Raw genomic sequence first — 18,642 nt, 5'->3', positions numbered from 1 at the left:
TAAATCTGAATGTAATGTGGATTAAAATACTGGCAGGCTTTCTCGAGAAAGATGGAAGAGTAAAGAGTCGATCTTACTGGTGATGCTTCAAATATTGTGAGCTCAGTAGGAGCTAAGCGCAATATGATACGTTATTCTGAATATATTAGATGGTGTTAATTTATACTTGAAAATATATTGGTCCATTAGGTTCAGTCTAAACTTCGTGGATGCTACTGAGAATCTTTTCACTGAGCTCAGCAGTCATCATGTGGGGCTCTTTAATTCAGGGAATGCCTTGATTTTTGAATTATTGCAGTTGAGGACCGATTTCTTATCTTTTAACGATTGGGCCTCTCTATTGACATTTACGATTTTGTCATTCTCAAACAATACCACATAGCATTCATATTGGGCATAAGAGGATGATCTTTGAGTCCCGAAATAGGTTCTGCTAGACCTGCTGCTTTTGAAAGGTTTTCCTTTAAACAATTTCAAACGTGACCATGCAGATTAGTTCTGAATGAAATTGGCATGAGAGCAAGTCTGGGAGTCGATATTTATTTCTATTGTAAACACTTCCTTTGGGAAAAGGAAGGAGTTTTTTTATTCCTTTTGAATTTTTAAAATACTGGCATTTCACCACCCATTGAGTTTTCTACAACTTGGAAAAATCTGAATTGAAATAAGGGTGACTCATATTTTAGGCTTTCAAAAATCTGTTAAAAAGTTTGAGTATTGATGTTGAAAAAGATATCGCACCTCACTTGGTTAAAAAAGGAAAAAATTTTTTTTTTTAATATGCAGAAACCCAAAGAGAGGGGCACAGTTTATGTGAGAGGTTACTGCCTCCTAAGAATTACGCATAGACCTTGGATGAAGCATCTTGCAAAGGATGAATTTGATTGAAGTGACTCGGAATGGCATTTATATAAGAACGGAGGGGGAAAAAAAAAAAATCTGTTAAGAATGATTTGCAGTGAGATACCTCATTTGGAAATGCCAGGTAGCATAATGACATGGAGGAATCCACCGTTGCTAATTAGAATGAGAATGCGACATGTCGTCTTAAATTGTTACGTTGTCAGACTTGCTACATTAAATAACTTTGGATTTTCTCGTTATTTAGGTAGATAACTTAACAAATCCCACAAAGATACAGCATTGGTGCCGTTTTGCAGTAGGTATTGCCTTGAAAATAAGATAGGAGTCTTGGATTCTGACCCCTTTGTGATTGCATATTCCTTTGCTTTTTAACTTGGCGTAACTTCAAATTCTATAGAACTGTAAGTTTACAGTAGCAAATGGACCAGTTAGATAAATGCTAGCTTTTTTAATATCATAAAAATGCATTTTTACACTTGTTTTTTTTTCTTTTAACACTGAAGGTCACCAGTAAAGAAAAGATTGACTAAGACTTCTTGTTGTAAGAACCACCAGGGAAACATTTGAAACATTGATTTGCTGCTACTGTAAATTGTAGATTTACTATGAGTGATGCCTTTTAAATACAATATTACAGGGTAATTTATATTTCAATACAAAGTCTTTTAAGTTATAAAAACAGTTTTGTCATCTTTGACTGTGCATGTTCATTCTGAAGTGTAAAAGCCTAGCTAGACTATGTCTCATATATTGCCATCAATAGCTTTTATTTATATTTCAGTTAAAACTTACTCAACATTACTTAAAGGTTTCTGATCATAAACCTGTGGAAGTCAGAAAGACTGCTGTTTGGGATGAGATCTTGGGATAAGATCCCTGGCTAAAGATGAACAAACAGAATTGTACTGCCCCTTCAACAGTAGGGGTATATAAACAGGAGTAGTATTTTTTTCAGGGAGGAAAAAGACACTGAACGTACAAAAAGAACCGTGTTTTGGGAAAAAGGTACCATTTTACTTCGTTACTTTAGTTAAAATGCACTCAGAGGGATGTAAATCTAGTTGCTATGCAGTAAGGTATTTTTGAGCAGAGGACCTGAATGCTGAATTTCCAGCCTGTCTGACAGGTAAACAGATGGGACAGAAGACCTAAAAAGTAGGGGGTTTATAGAAGGTTTTTGGCCCCCGATGGGTAGCATTGCTGCTGCTTGGAAATAAGAGAATAATCCTAGGCTTTGCTCAGCCGTTACTGAAGGACTTACGTATACCTCATTTAAATAGCTCCTAAAAAGAATATATTGTTTAAGTAATACTGCATTTTCGTGTACACAGTGAAATCCCAATAAAGATTTAGTGCCTTATGTTTTTATTAGTAAATATTTGCTTAGGTTCTGCAGTGATTTCTCTCATTCTTAGGATATTTTCTATTATTCTTAAGCTAGAGGATCTCACAAGTGTCACGTTTATGTTTTAAATTGTCACGTTCAGTAGCTGCTTTGTGTAGTTTAATGTGACGCTTGTCTCGTTTTGGAATTGCCTTGGTTAATGTTTGTGTGTTTGGACAGCATGCACACATTCTTCATCATTCCTCAAACAGCCTCATTTTCTTGGGGCTCTGTTGCTTCCTAGAGCATTCCCGAGTGAACTCAAAAATATAGATACCACTGCCTTTTCTTATTGATATGTACAGTAAGATAATGAGGGTGGCCTTCCCTTCTTGCTACTGAAGTTCTTCCTGTTAATCCCAAAGCCAGCTGTTTTAACCATCTTTTTGATGGACAGAAGGACGGAGAACTATTTTGTTCCACCTACGCCCTGTCTGTTTTCTGCCCTGGCTGGAAGTGACGCTAGAAACGCTGCACAGCTGGTGGCTCGTGCAATGAAGGGCACGCTTCCAGCTGGTCGTGCGGTCCATGTGGATGTCCCCTGTGCGGTAGCTGTGGCCATCAGACCTAACAGAGGGTGCTTTCACCTCGTGTAGTAGCACAGCGTTCATATCTCTTCATGTTTTGTGTTTGTGTTGTGTGTTCTCTTCATCGGTGTTTAGCGTGTTTCCCAAAATGAGACCAGGAGCTTTGGGCTTGGCTGCTTTAGATGCTGCCATCACTGTATCAGCCTTTATCTCTGTTATCTTGTGTACAATTTTGTGTGTGTTTAACAGTCTGTTGTAAAAGGGTTCGGGTATCTAAGTAAAGCGTGCATAATTATTCACTTAAACAATAGTATTTTGCATTGCAGCTTAACGGAACTAAACGTGTTATTTTTTAATGTTCTGACACCTTCAGTTGAATTGAAAACAGAAATTGCAAGAGAATTGGACGAATTTGGTTTGTTTATTAAAAAAAATCACCTTTGTGACAGAGTTGTCTGAGAATTCTAGAATAAAAATGATTTTGAAGCCAGAATTTCTATTATAGTCTCAGTGAGTATAAAACGTGGGGGTTTTTTTTGATGTTGATACTGTTTGTTAATATTTGCTAATTCCTCCCCCGTTGTCATATCCAAGGGACACCATTAGAAAAGTTTGTTTTCCTGAGTTAACATGCCTTAATAAACAATATTATGTTCTTACTTAATGATGTCTTATCAAATGGCCTCAATGTCTTTAAAGCTGGCTTCAGTCGTGCTGGGGGATCTGGAGGAGCGACCAGGGAAATTCCAGGATTGCTTGACAGGGGCACCGTGTGGGATAGGAACTGCATAGGCAATGTCCTGGAAGAGGCCATGAACTGCTTTGCCGAGATGCAGAGGCAGACAGAGGAGAAATTTCGCATGTGGATAGAAAAGCTAACCCGTCTTGACACAGATGAAGAAAGCAAGCAACAACTGGAGCCCAGGGAACCTAAAATTCAACTAGTTGGCCAAAGAATCCCCCCTACCACACAGTCAGGGGCTTTCATACAGATGCCTGATAGCCAAGTACTTCCACAGCAGTCGTTTAATTCTTACGTGGGCTATCAAAATGTCGATGCTACGCTAGAGTTTCCAGCGACTTTCAATAACAATTTTCCACCTACCTTTCCAGAGAATGGGAATATTGCAGAGCCTGATCTGAATCAATCGTAAACTTAAAAAAAAATCCACTCTTTGCCATCTTGATGTTACTTTGGATTATGCTGAAAACCAGGTTTACTTTTCTCTTCGTATATGTTCGTTTTGTTTTCCTCTTTCGGGTTTTATTGCCATGGTATCATTTTTTTCAATTTATAGAGAATATATATGTAGTTTAAAAAAACCCACAGTATACCCATGTGCACATGCCAGCAAGCACATGTGAACACCTTCAAAGAGGTGTGGGGGAACCCCTCTAAGCTTTCAGCACCAAACTTGGGAAAATATAACTTAGAATCCTTGCTTAAATACCCCTAAATCAGTAGAGCTATGTTTGTTACAATAGGAGCATTCAGAGTATTCATCCAAATGCTCTTTTTGCATGTTAAAACATTTATATAAGGAAATAAGTTTTATATTTAAAGATGTAAAGTATCCTAGAGAACCAAGCTAGATTCAGATCCGTAACATTTCCTTAACTATCGGTTTACTCTCAAGTTTTGCAGCTTGAACATGCCACGTATTAGTTTTTTTTCTTCTTCCTTTTTAGGCAGAAATAATAAATAAGCTTACCCTAAAGATTTCGCTATCTATAACAAATGTGCACAACTGATTATTTTTTTTGTCTCCCATTTACTAGTTCATTTTCTGTCCAGAGTTTTTATTAATGTCACTGCTGTGTTGCACATGGCATATTTATGGAAGCAGCTGTCTTACATTGTGTGCACAAATAATGCACATGTATACATATATATATGTGTGTTCGGTTTGGGTGGAAGTCATCTCCTCTAATTTTAGGTGTCTAATTTGCTGTTTTGTGGATCTCATGCTAAGTCAACGGGAAGAGATAAGCGCCTACAGAGGATACCTCCTGGCAGTGTCTTTCTCTTCCATTAGTTGTCTAAACCTCCCTCATAAACAGTTTAGGTAACTTTTGGCTAAAGTTAGGTGAGATGCATCACACCCAACCGCGTGTGCATGCTTGACCTGTGTAGCAAAGCATTGCTGCTTCCTTCTGTATATACAATCAGACTGCACTCTTCATGCTGGAATAAAAATAGTCCTGTCAGTCCTAAGATAAGCAGCCGTCGGTGGATGGATTGAGCCTTGGCACAGGAATTTAAAGGAAAGCTTGACAGTCAGGTTAGTAAACACTGTGGTGGTCTGAGGGTATGGGTTGCTGGTCTGGGTCAGACAGCAAGAGCTTCTTCTGAACCGTGTCCGAATGCCACCGAAATAATTATTTACTTGTGATGGAGAATGCCGGAGCATTAGTTTCATTTCAGTAATACAGTAGCTTGCTATTGTGTGGATTTTTTTATACTGATAGTTATCCCGAATAGGCAGGCTTGAAACTGTGATGTTTAAAGTAGGATTAATTTAAACTATATATTAGAAATCTCTATTTAATTCTCACTATTATCACTACATATAGGGATTTTTTTTTTTTTGTCACCTCTACATTAAGGCCTTTCTTCATTGGAAGTAACTTCTTTGTAGCTATCAAAAATGTACATTTATCGTTGAATTATAGAATTATTTGGGTTGGAAGGTACTTTCAAGATCATCTAGTTCCAACCTCCCTGCCATGGGCAGGGACAGTTATACTTGTTAAAAGTTCCTAAATTAAATCAAAATTCTAATAACGGAAATTGAAAGTCTTTGCGTAGACATAGTTGAAGTAAAGAGAACACTATAGATCTCCTTTAGGTCTGTTATTTTGCTTTTTAAACTGCAGTCACTTTTTTTTTTTCCTAATTATTTTAGTGTAATTCCTCTTCTTCCTGTTGGAAGCTACCAGTGTGTCTTCTGTAGGTCTGATTTTAATTTATTTTTTTTTTGCTCCTCCCTGAAGTCAGTGGGAGTTTTTCATTGATTTATATGGGGATTTGGATCAAACCTGTAACAGGAACTCAAGAAATGCTTTTCATTATCAGTATAATACTAACACTTGTGTTTTAAGATTATTCTTGGCCCAGGCTTAACTTTTTTTTTTTAAAGTATGTGTTTCTTTCATTAAAAAAAATGAGGTTAGAGAGCTGTGTTATTTTCAGAGTAACTGTTTGAAAGACTATGCAGGAGATAATTTTTAAGTACAGGAATGAATTCTTTACAGATCACCTTCATGCATAATTTTGATACAAAGATTTTGATATGAACTTGTAAGAAGACTCACTCATCTGAAATTGTGTGCATTTTTAACTTAACTACAGGTAAAAGTTAAATGAGTTATTTTATGTTTGATTGCAATTTAATAAACTTGTCCTAGTCTTTAAAATGTAAGATCCTTCAGGGAAGATTATTTGCTGATACAAAAAAAAAATCAATCCTTCTGGTGTTCATAGATTTTTATATATATATACATATATATATACACACCTTTATGACAATGATAAGAGCAGCATATTTTAAAGCATGACAACTTTACAAGTCTTCCCATGCATGCAGAAGCAACTTTTTGCAGTGACTGGTTTCATTTAATGTGTAAGAGTCAATTAACTCAGTATGTCTGTAAGCATGCCCTTAACCTTTTTTATAAAATAGTATATATGGAACATTTAGGTATTTCAAAACAAATTGTGTAAGGAGATCAGTTGAACTTATTTAGCTCTTAGACTGAAACAGTTTTTTACATACTGATCCTGTAAATGGATAATAACTTTGTTAGGGATTTAGCCAGTGACATTTCTGCCACCTTTCAATGTCTTGGTTAGGTAATCTTTATTTAAAAAATAAGAATATTGAAATAATTCAGTGTATTGGTAGATAAAGAATTGGATTTGATTACTATAGACAAAAATGAAAAACTGTCAAACAATTTTATCCATTTATGTTAGTTGTTTTTTTTTTTTTTAATGCAAGTAGCTACGAATGTGGGAGAACAGGCAGAGGATGGTAGCAGTTGAGCATACAGACTTTAAAGGTGTACTCTTTCTAGGATAGAAATATTCCAAGGCTCTCAGAGGACTGAGGGAATAGTTCATATTAGATATAGTTTTAACTTAATTTCCCCACAAAAGCTACCTATTGTTAAGAACACCTGTGCAAGACCAATGGCTGTAAACGGTTTTGTAAATGTTAAATTCTGTTTGGAGCCAGATCTTTGGCTGTCATGTATCAGCTCCTTCGAAGTAAAAAGTGTGCATTGATTTACACGGCTGAGTAGCTGGTCCATTAACTTGTTTTCCAAGTGAAGAAGTATGTTTCTCCTTCTAGGAGCTGGGAGGGGAACCCCACATTTGTGTCGCTGAGGTGTAGCATAGCCTACCTGATGAAGGAATTGTCAGGCTGTGCAATTAAACAGGAGTGTCTCTCCTCTTGCTTTGTGTTGTGAATTTGAAAGCTGCAGAGCACTGAAGAAACCAGCCTTCAGACAGCGGTACTAGTGACGAGTCTGTGTTTTAAATGTGTGCTTGACAGCCGTCAGCATCTCTTGGAGAAAACAAATTCCTAATACATAATTTCAGATTATTATTTTTTTTCCTCTTGGAAATATTTTTGCTGTATTATATGGCTGCAGTTAGTTTTGCCATTTCTGTTACAAGCTCTTATTTTCGAAGGGCTTTGACTAGAAACTTTCAGGGAGTTAAAACTTCTTCAGCTGAAGTTTTAACATAAATTTTAATCTCATCCATTCTGTATTTCATTACAGCACTCTGGCCTTATTTAAGACAATTTTAAGATTATCAGAAGGAAACTTTTCTACTTTCCAACCCAGAGTTACATTTTGAATGTATATTTATGCTCACATCTCAACAAATTACTTCAAATCCTCCAAATTTAACAAGTAGAGGAGAAATCAGTAGGAGTTTTGCACAGCTGTGGAGAACCACAAATGGTGATTTAGAGTTTCTCTAATTACCCTAGGTTTTATACTTCAGAATGGAGTAAATTTAAAGAGTTTGGTTTTTTTTTTAAATCTTACGGTTTTGAAAGATAAGATGCATCAAGTCTTATTAGCTGGTGTAGACTGGTGAAATTCTGGGGAAGATGCTGCCAGTTTAAACCCAACTGGCTTATTCAGATTCCTACATCGCCATTTTTAATATCAAATTATATGTTTTCGATGTGGCAGCTGTTGCATGGGGGTAAACACATGCCCGTGTGACTGCAGAGTTGGGATTTAGTAGCAGGTGAAGCACAGCTACTTCGTTAGCATTTTTTGTGCAAGTGCAAAAGAAACAAGCCTTTACAGAAAGGCTTAATTTAAATGTCACTAAATGTCAAACTGACAGTTCAGTAAATGAAAAATTAAAGGGTCTGCTCCTAGAATTGGACCCTGTGTAGGAATCCTTGGAAGTCCGGAGGCTTTTAGTGTTTTGCAGGCTTGGCTGCAGGTTCTCCTCCAAGCATTTGTGCTGCTTCCCTCCCTCAAATGAGGTTTGCTAGGAAAGATCTATAGGAAATTCTACCCTTCATGCATCATTTTATCAGAGGGTTTGAAGTTTTGGTTCACATGCTTCTAACAAAACATCTGAATTTTCAGGTTTTATTTAGGAAAAATAAAAAGTAATATACAGCATAAACCAAATTCAAGTAGAGGCAGTGAAACTTTATTCACTGTTTCTATTGCAAAAAATAACTTGAGTGGGGGAAAAGAAAAATCTTAAACCTTTCAGATATACTGCTCTTCAGTGTTATTTTTAACAGTACTAGAATAAGATAATTCAGGCAGAAATTTACGTCTGTTTTTTTTAAGTTCACAGTGTCGTTTAGTGGTTTTTTGTGGGTTTTTTTCAGGATTGTTAGGTTATTTTATCTGAGCTGCTAGGGTTAAGACTGGAGGACCAATCTTAACTTCAATGAAACAGTATTATATTTGGCAGTTATTTTACAAATTGAGATGTATGTATTAACACTGATTTTTCTTGTTAATGTATTTTGTCTCTTCCTGTATCCACATACTGTAAATCTTTTTTTTTAAAGTAATATTTCAAGGGCATTAAGAAATTAAATGCTAGCCCTATTAAAACCAGGAGAAAATTTCTACTGCTTTCAATGGGGCCAGCATTTCACCTCATTAGAAGTTAAACTTGCTCTGCAGTTTTTGGTCAGAGAATCCTTCAGCTGACCATAAGTGGAGTATTTGCCTGCTGAGTGTGTGTAAATCAGGGCAGCTGAGTAGGTGTTTTTAAAATAATGGAGGTCTGCACTGTGACCACTGCGGTTGCGTCGGGAGGCGTTGAAACGAACGCGCCGTGTTCTTTGTGCTGTAGAAGCGACAATGTTCAGGCCGATTGATGGAGATGGACAGTACCTTGCAAAACGTGGAGGTGGAAACTGGTCGCTCTCACAAACGTGGCTGATCTCGTAGTGTCAGGTCAGCAAAATGAAGGCACATGGAAAAGAGGCTTATTAAGTTAGAAGTGATTTCAAGTGCTCTGCGGGATCTCGCAGGCTGATGGAGCGGTCACTAGTTGTGCATCAAGGCTGTATCCGTCCTTCCATGGCAAGATGCAGTTTGTACTTGCAAAAATGTGATGTTTTCTGGAGGGGTGTGTATGCCGTGTGTGTTTGCCTGCCTTTTCCTAATGTAAGTTTTATTTATGTAGGGATTTTTTTTCTTTTTCTTTTTTTTTTTCAAACTACCATAGCTATGTAAGAGTAGGGCGTGATGATTTCCAAAACCCTTCTGATAACACTTTTGCAAGTAAAACTGGGAAAGAGATCTGGCTCATATACACGCTTCCATAAGTAATGAATCATTAGGTGGCATCAGTGAAAATAAAATCCTATCACGAGATTTAAAGTGCACGCCACTTCCTGATATTTTCAATACATAGCCTTGTTCTGTGTGCCTTTGCTTAACGCACAATGAAAGAGACTTTATTATGTCTTTGTATATAATTTGGTAAAACCAAATCCAAGATACTTTCCATCTAGTTGTCAAGAAGCCTGAAGGAATGAACGTTGATCAGCTAGACTTGAATTTTTGAGACCTCTTTTGGTGTGATGTATTAAGAAATGATCCAGTCTGAGAACAGATAATAATTTGATCATGTTGTTTTGATTTTATTATTTTATTATTATGGTTAAAAGAGCCAAACACAAGCTTTACTGTGTGAACTGAAGGAAAATGTGAGGACAGTGGATTAATTGATAACTTTTTGTTCACTTTATGATTTTAGAGAGAACGTTGTTACACTACTATTGTTTTTTATTGTATTTACAATGTATTCTTTGCCTAACCCTGTAAATTTTGAAATGTAACTACTGTAACCTGGAATAAATAAATAAATATAAATAATAATGAAGTGTTTCATGTTGCTAAACAACATAAAAAAGCACAGATCTGCCCCCCAGCTCACTTTCAGAATTGTTTTAGGGTTCAGCTAGTTTATGTCGTTTGAACTGCACATACTTTATGAAGCCAAAGCTCTGGATCATGTCTTAAATAATACCAGGTCACTTCAGCCTGTAGTCTTATATATGAAGCCTTTCTGTCTGGATCAAACTTACTGATGTGTCTAAAGTAGAACTATTTTGGCAAGTCACTCAGGATGAATCGTCTAGATTTTGGCACACAGATTTGATTATTTTGATTACTGCAGTGATCATCTAATCATAAAATTTATATAGGCATTAAAGTCCTTTCTATATTTTGCTTAATCTTGAAGTAAGTGGAGTTATTAAGTGTCAAGTGTAAATAAGGGTGTTCTTCGATCTTTAAAATCTCAGTATTCTCTTCTGTTACATACATACATATATATAAAAAAAGCAATTTAATTCAGAGTACTGAGACTGAGAGACAAAGCGGTGCCTGTATTTGCAGTCAAGATGCAGAGGTGAGGCTGGAAGAAGCCGTGTCTCCTTGGGCTTGCGAGTACCTGGGTGCCTCCGTGTGTTGCCTTTTTAGCTTTTGCATGTTTCACGAAAGCGTTCCTAAACACTATTTTTAAACTCCTAAATAATTTACCAGTTAAAAATAGCTCAGTAATTCGAGAGGAGTGTTGTTTTCGGCGGCGCTGAACTCCCCGGCTTGTTAGCCTTGAGCAAGCTGCAAATCTCTGCTTGCCTCAGTTTCCCCTCTAGGTATAAGGATGTTAATAACCACCTCAGAGTTCTTTGAGATCTACTCATGGAAAGCTTTTTCTAAGAATCAAGTACTGTAATTATTGTTGCTATTTCTGTGTGTTTTAAAGCTTAGGGTGATACACCTAAATAAGATTCCACGTCTCGGCATTGCAAGGACACTGATGACTCCAGAGGGTGATTCAGACCACCAAAATGAGGCTTTTAATTTTGAAACTTTTTCCATCAGGGTAGTCCTCTGGAGATTTCAGTCTTTTTTCCACTACTTGTAGAGAAAATGTAGCAAAGTTTAAATCTCATCCCTAAGGCTGGAATTCTTCTTGCTGAACCTCAGCAGTGTAAAAGTTAGGTGCCTTGTCCAAGGCGTTGTCTCGGCTCTTTCTGTGTTCTGGGGAAAGAGGGGAGGTGATGCTCCAGGCTGAGATTACTTGACCCTGAAGTTCCATTCTCTGGCTACAGTAGGAGGCAGTTTAAGTGGCAAACTGGGCCTCCATGCCTAAATTTAAGCTACGGAGAGATAATGATTTAAAGGACTAGATTCCCCATCCAGGTTGATTTAGCTATTATCTTCTGTTTCCTATGATGAGGTACTGCTGTGCGTTCGTACACAGCTGTTTCAGCACAAAGGCACAGTGCTTCCTCCAGGATTGGTGCTTTTAACCTACAGCTGAAATTTACGGTTGATTTCCCCCTTTTTGCGTATGCTGCCGTTATAACGAATTAAGGGATAACAGGAGTGTGGATCTTACGCACAGGCTAGGCCACTGAATGTCGAGATACGGTTCTCTGAAAAGCATGAGAGTGGCTAGCAAGTAAGAAGTCATTGAATTCTGTATTGCAAGCTTCAAATAAAAATTGATATATGTGTCCCTGGATTTTTGTGGCATGCGGCTTCCGAGTCCGTTGTCCTGAGTGGAACTAGTTTTGATGAGCTCTGTAAATTAAGGGAGAATTGGACACTTGGAAATGCTGTCCCCATGATGACCTCTGCCTCTGAATTCTTTTTTTTTTAAAAAAAACCACCAAAAACAGTCTTTCCCTTCCCCTGTTAACATTAAATGTCAGCAGCTGTATTTTGCTGCTGATACTTATTAACCTTCAGCCTTGTCTTTTTCAAGCAGTTATTGCTTTAGAAACGAATTAAAGCTTATTACCAGGGAAATGTAAGTCTTCCAGCTACCTTGGCTTCTCAAAAAGTTGTGATTTTTCTTAAATAGATTGTTTAAATTACTGATCGGGAAACCTCCTAATTGTGCTACATTAAATTTTGATTCTGGCATGGTTTGTTTTGGTGTCTGTTTTTCTCCCTGTCGAAATCCTGGTACAGTCAGTAATTAGGAGGAGTGGCTCTATTGTAAAGAAAAGATGATAAGTTACAGCTATGGTTGTAGTTAATCCTTTCACCTTTTCCACCTGAAAGCATTTTTGCACTTATTTCCTAGCTGAAGCCATTTGTCCTTTTTTCTTGGAAGCACACATTCATTATGCATCATCACATCACCGGATGGTCACGTAGCTGGCTGGGAAAGTATTATTTATTTCCAAATTTAACCTCTCCTGTCCCATCCTTGTAGCACTGAAAAGGAAACAGGCTTTTGGAGATATGAAGGATTTTTTGAGGATTTCTTTTGTACTCCTTCACTGCAACTTTCATCTAGTTGTAGTTGTCTACAACTTACTCACTGGTTCATTTGTTGTGTTGGTTTTTTTTTAACACACTTATTAGGCCTTTTTTGCTCATTTCTTCTTTTATACATGCTGAGAGTCCTAGGATTTGTTGCAGCACTGTCACCATTGTCTTGGCCTCATTGGTTGTTTACCAGTGATAGGTATGGGTAACCCTGGTGTCAGGGGCCTTTCATTTCAAAATCTGATCCTGAAAGGCAAGGCTGAGAAAAGCAAAAATAGGTCTCTGCTGTGAATGCTTTGTAAATAGGCAGCTTGTTTTTTTCCAGATCGTTAAATTGGTGGCTGTTACACTGACAAATATAATTGCAGTATGTAAATTATATTGAAAATATTTTTGTCTGTTTGATGTATACTAAATTTGAGCTAAGTTATAAGGTGTGCTGTTTGGAAGTGTGGAAGATACAAGAGTGGAGCTACAGATAACAAGTTTATGCTTGTATTTCCTACTGATGAAGACTTTCACACAAGTTATTTCTATGGGTAGGTGATGAGAATATCACTCTGCATGTATATACATTTATTATACATTTTTGCATGATTATACATGTAGGAGTGGTACAATTTTGACTTGAGACTATTGGTGCCTTTTGTCCAACTATAATTTTACTTGTGCAGACACGTCTATCTAAAATCAAATTTTGCTTCTACTTTTGGAGACCTTAATAAGAAGTGAGAGTAACGAAGACCTGAAGGCACAATACACAGCTCCTAAAATTTTAGATAACCTATTGAAAAAATGGTCAAATAGTCAATATTGTACTTGACCCTCGTATCTTCTGCACTCGACTGTTTTTTTTACAGATCACATTATATATGTTCATGCTGAACTCTGATCATAAGACTGAAAGAAAACATGCCTGTCATGATTCAGTCCAGTTGTAACTTCTGCATGTAATTTAATCATTGGCTTTCACAAATAATTAACTGAACATCAGCCAGCTTAATTCTGAACTTGGTACTCCATTATTTTGTAATTGCCTTTTAAAAAGACAAAGATTGCCTTTCAGTTAATTATCAGGACTTCTTTTCCAGTCATAATCATCAGCGTTTCATGTTGCAAACAGTTTGGTCTTTAATACATTGGCATTTAACTACCCATTTATTTTTGTCGGGTCTGTTTTAAGTTTGTAATATAACATTGTTTTATGAAATTGTTGTTTTGGAGGCAGGTCTGATCAGAAATATTTTGTGAATTTCTTCATACCTTGTTGCAAAACTGGTCTTTAGTATGACTTAGGCAATATGGTCACTCTTTAATGAAGTGTGTTGCTAATCAAAAATAGGCATTTGTTAAAACAGGGGGTCAAATTATGTTTCAGGGGCCAAGTTACAAAAAAAAACCACCACCACCAAAACTAAAACAAACAAAAAAACCCACTAAGAACCTCAGTAGAAACAGCTTTTCAGAGAACTAAATTTTAGACTTTTAGTTCATCATGTTCTTTCTGTCTTCAGCAAGCACTTAACACTCCTGAAAGAAACCAATCTTTCCTGAAAAGTCTTTTCGTCTTATTCTTTGTGGCTTTTAAAGATTATTTTGTAGCTCTGAAGGTCCTAGCTTCCCAAACATATTATTAGTTTATGATTATTTTACATTATCTCATACAAATGATACTCACTATGTATCATAGTAAAAGGCCTGCAGACATTCCACTGCCTGAACTTCCTTGGAGTTAAAGAACTGCAGTAGCAAAGCTGCTGAGCTTTGGCCCAGTCTGTTTTTCCTATTTCATACTCATTTTTGTGGACGAAGCCTTTCAAAAAACAAAGTTTTTGTTCTGCCATTCGAGGAGTGGGAACTCCAGCCACTTTCATCCACTCCGAGTTGATAAGCTATAGCTGAGACAAGGTGCTTGAATTTAAATGTGAATGTGCATCATTTCAGAATTATATTATTGATCCATTCTCTCTTTGCTTCCACGTTAGTACTTGTCTTGAATCTGACTTTTTTTCTGAGCCTCTTCGGTTTCTAGTATGCTTTCCAATTATAAGTGATTTTCATTTCTCAAAAATAGTCCATCCTGACAAAACAGATCAAAATTAGCTTTTTGTTATTCCTCAAAAACTGATTTCAGAATCATGCAAACAATTTCTCCCCCTCTTTACGCCATCGCTTTGGTGGCCAGAAATGCATATGGTGATCATACTGAAGTAAAAGCATATTTATCACTGCACGTTACAGTTTTGTTTCTTGTAATTCTTGATCTTAAACAACATGAAAAAACATTGCCATTTTGAAAAATTCCCCTGTCCTTGACAGGAAAATGTTATTTATATAAGGAAAATTGCCTAATGTTAAATTTATTGTCACTGGTTCAGTTCTATCAAAAAGTTAGTTTTATTCAATCAACCCTAAACTAATGTAAGCTGTCACCTGAATTTTGTAAAATTCTCTAGATAAATGTCTTGCCAAATTTAATGTCCTGTAACTTACTATTTTTTTTATTTCAAACTGAAGGTTTTATCCTTTTAAGATTGTAAATGTAACGTCAGATACGGAGATGTTTATGTGTTAATGTGAAAGATAATACACAAATAACTGATAACGTTGATAAACGTGTTTTTCTTATGTTTGTGTTTTCTGTGTATGCAAAAGTTAAAATGTCTCTGTAATCTCAGACTGTGTTCATTAACTGAAGTTTAATAATTAATGTCATTTGTAGTTTTTTAAGAGCTTCATGTAGGAGATTGCATTAATCCTTAAACAAATTTACTTGTAAAGGTGTCTTTCACAGTATGCTGATTTCTGATACCCGTTGCTTTTCTCTCCTTCTGCAGATGGACCTCCAGTTGTAGCTCATTATGATATATCAGACACAAACTCAGACTCAGAAGTGGTAAATGTGGACAATCTGTTGGCGGCTGCAGTAGTTCAAGAGCACAATAATTCTTTAGGAAATCAAGACTCAGGATCTACCTGGAGAACCAGAGGGCTGCTAGATGAACTGAGTGCTGATACAGGTTTGTTTAAATTCTCCTCCTCTGACGTTCGTTCCAGCATCTCAGTTGGTGTCTCTCCCTTTCTTGCTTTCAGTGTTTTTTGAAGTTTATACAGCTTGAACAGATCCCTGTGTCGATTTTGCAGTAAAACGGCATGGGTGCTTATTAAAAATGTCTGACCTTTGTTCCAAAATACAACAGATAAAAATTGACGTATTTTTTGGCACTAATTTTCTGAATCGTTTTTTTCTCCTTCTTTTCCCTCTCATGACTTCTTGGAACGTAGGTCTGGGGGTCTGGTGGTGGTTCTTTTAAAATGAAAGCGAGCTGAATGGTTGATTATGGCGACCCACGCCCCCAGCTAGTAAACCAGTCATGATCTCATTTTAAGTATTATAGTTGCGTATGTCTTTTTCGTTTGTCTCTATTTCTTTAATATAGAAGCGTTAATTTTTCCCATATTCCATCTGAATTTCTAACGTACCTTAGAAAATTGGACAGACCAGCATCAGGTAAAGATGAAGGGTGCAAAGGTGCTGGTGAGTGGGTTTAGCATCAAGAGACAGCAAAGAAATTTCCTTCAAGAGAGCAAGAGCAGGAGTACTGTGGAAGAGTTCAGAGAAGTTCATGTAGCTCATAGAAGTTGTTCAGCTTCACCAAGTGCTTGCAACTCTAAGAAAAAGAGTTAAACAACAACGTGAAATGCTGCTGTGTTTTGGATTCAGTGTTAACAGGAAGTATTTCCTGTCGACTTCTTCCTGTAGCCTTGAATGCCAACATACTGCCTTCCTTTTCTCTCTTTTTTTTAAAATACGCTGTTAGGATTTTTAGCTGCCTAAGACATGGAGTCTTGCCTGCAGTGGTGGAGCACAGCAGGTTTTCCGTTTCACGCTGTGGTTTCCACATGTAAGCCTGCCAAAGGGCACCTGCGTGGGAAGTGCCCTGGTAGCTCAGAGCTACTTTTCAATGTCTGTGAGGCTTGAAGAAATAGATGTGGCTGACTTTGAAAGGAACGTTCCATTATTATATAGTGGACGAGTCCATCATTTGAATACGAGAATCTCTGTTGCATTGTTTTCGCTGTGGTGTGGATGTTGTTCTGGCCTTTTTGAAGCTGGCCAGGGCTTTCCAAGCTCACTGGTATTGTTAGCAGGATAGCAGCTGACTGATAGTTAGCTATTTGACCCCTAACAAGCCCACTCCTTTACTGATCTGTTAAACGTTTAGAACAGCTGAAATTAACTTTATTGTACAGCACTAATGGATTGGTAATTCAAAGGAGTGTAAGGAAATAAAAAGTAATGTTTCTTACCAAGCCTTCTTCCGCTTTCCACTTACAAATCCAATGCTGCGATGCAGGTAGAAATTTGTCTTCTTTCCTCTGCCTATATCCAAGGGGACTTGCAAGGAAGAGGTTGCCAGGCAAAAGAAAAACTAGAAAACTCCAAGAAACTTCTTCATCCTTGACCCTATGGGAATGTGTCCAGACAAATTTGCTCCTGGTGCTACGGCCCTGTCAGCGTCTGAAAGCACGAATGTCTTTTTCTTCCTGCATACACCTTGCCCAGTAGCCTCCATACGCCTCTGACTGCACATTTGTCATCACTGGCCTTTTCTTACCGTGTCTGGGGATTGCACATTTAAAAAGCAGAATTTTCAAGTCTTGCGTCTTGTTCCCAAATTTAGTCTTCCGTGAGTATCTAGTTCAACAGACGTTAAATGATGTGTTCCCATGGGAAAAATAACAACATAAGCTTTATCTAAGTGCAAGATCTTATTAGGACACACTATCACATCTTTGTGCACGGGCAGATATTTGGGGCTGTTTTGTAAGCCCCGCTGTTGCAGAGCAAACAAAACATCTCCTTTGGAGGTCATCGTAGTGTTCGTGCAAAGAAATGCATAGCGTGGGCATGTTGTTAGGCATGAAATTTGTATGGCCAGAGGCTGTAAATCTGTCTGTGTGCTATAATCCTGATTTACACTCAGCTACTGTTGCAATATTTGCTCTGCTAATTGTGCTTTCTCTACTGCTAAGTGTCTTTTTGTTGTCTGAACGTAAAGCTGTGGTACTACACGAAAGCTCTTTTGAGGCTCCCATTTATACTTCTGGGGATGCATTTTGGGGCTATTTAAGAGCTGGTCTGCTTTGCCTCTCTGCCAGACATTACCCTGTCTAGCAAAGGGTTCGGAATGGCAATATGTCATTAATACAACATACTAAGGCAGGTTGATATCCATACCAGTTTGCGTGAATCGATGACCAAGGACTGTGTTCCTCTTCTGCTGCCCGTGCTGTAGCAGCAGTGACGCTGAGGAGTGGGGCAGTGCTAATCACTGGGGCAGTGATCACATAAAGCTCTCGTTTTGTATCGCCAACACATCAATCAAAGGCTCTGAGCACTTCATTTCATCTTTCACAGTGTGCCCAGCCACTTCTGTTAAAGAAATATGTGTGACCCATTTGGGGGCTTTCTGGCAGTCAGTGATATTTACCAAGAAATGTTCAGCTGAACTGAAATCATAGAATCATAGAATGGTTAGGGCTAGAAGGGACCTTCAAAGGTCATCTAGTCCAACCCCCCTGCAAGGAACAGGGATATCTCCAACTAGATCAGGTTGCTCAGGGCCTCGTCCAACCTGGCCTTGAATGTCTCCAGGGATGGAGCATCCACCACCTCTCTGGGCAACCTGTTCCAGTGTTCTACCACTCTCATGGTAAAAAATTTTTTCCTAATATCCAATCTGAATCTACCTCCCTCTATTTTAAAACCATTACCCCTTGTCCTATCACAACTGGCCCTCCTGAACAGCCTCTCCCCATCTTTCCTGTAGGCCCCCTTGAGGCACTGGAAGACCACTATAAGGTCACCCCGGAGCCTCCTCTTCTACAGGCTGAACAGCCCCAACTCTTGTTAGGAAAAGTCTGCCTGGGCTATGAATTCGTTTTAAGTTCAGCTGACAATTCTTTGTCTTGTGGGGTGGAAACTCCTCCTTTGGGTATATGGTAGTGCATAGTTTTCCTTCTCTTGCTAAACCTGATCAGATGTTGCACCAAGGGTCTTCA

The 18,642-nt window shown here is 37.8% G+C and overlaps 1 protein-coding gene across 1 annotated transcript in view; it reads left to right on the top strand.

Moving 5' to 3' along the window:
• ARK2N (arkadia (RNF111) N-terminal like PKA signaling regulator 2N) overlaps nucleotides 1-18,642 on the top strand; it is a 50,732-nt gene that overhangs the window by 20,962 nt on the left and 11,128 nt on the right. The window contains exon 3 of the mRNA XM_086628987.1: nucleotides 15,414-15,596. Coding sequence (XP_086485113.1) covers nucleotides 15,414-15,596 — 183 coding nt within the window. The remainder of the gene's footprint in view (nucleotides 1-15,413; nucleotides 15,597-18,642) is intronic.

This window comes from Tauraco erythrolophus, chromosome Z, assembly GCF_009769465.1.
Source record: "Tauraco erythrolophus isolate bTauEry1 chromosome Z, bTauEry1.pri, whole genome shotgun sequence".
NCBI lineage: Eukaryota > Metazoa > Chordata > Aves > Musophagiformes > Musophagidae > Tauraco > Tauraco erythrolophus.
This window is presented reverse-complemented; position numbering and strand designations above follow the sequence as displayed.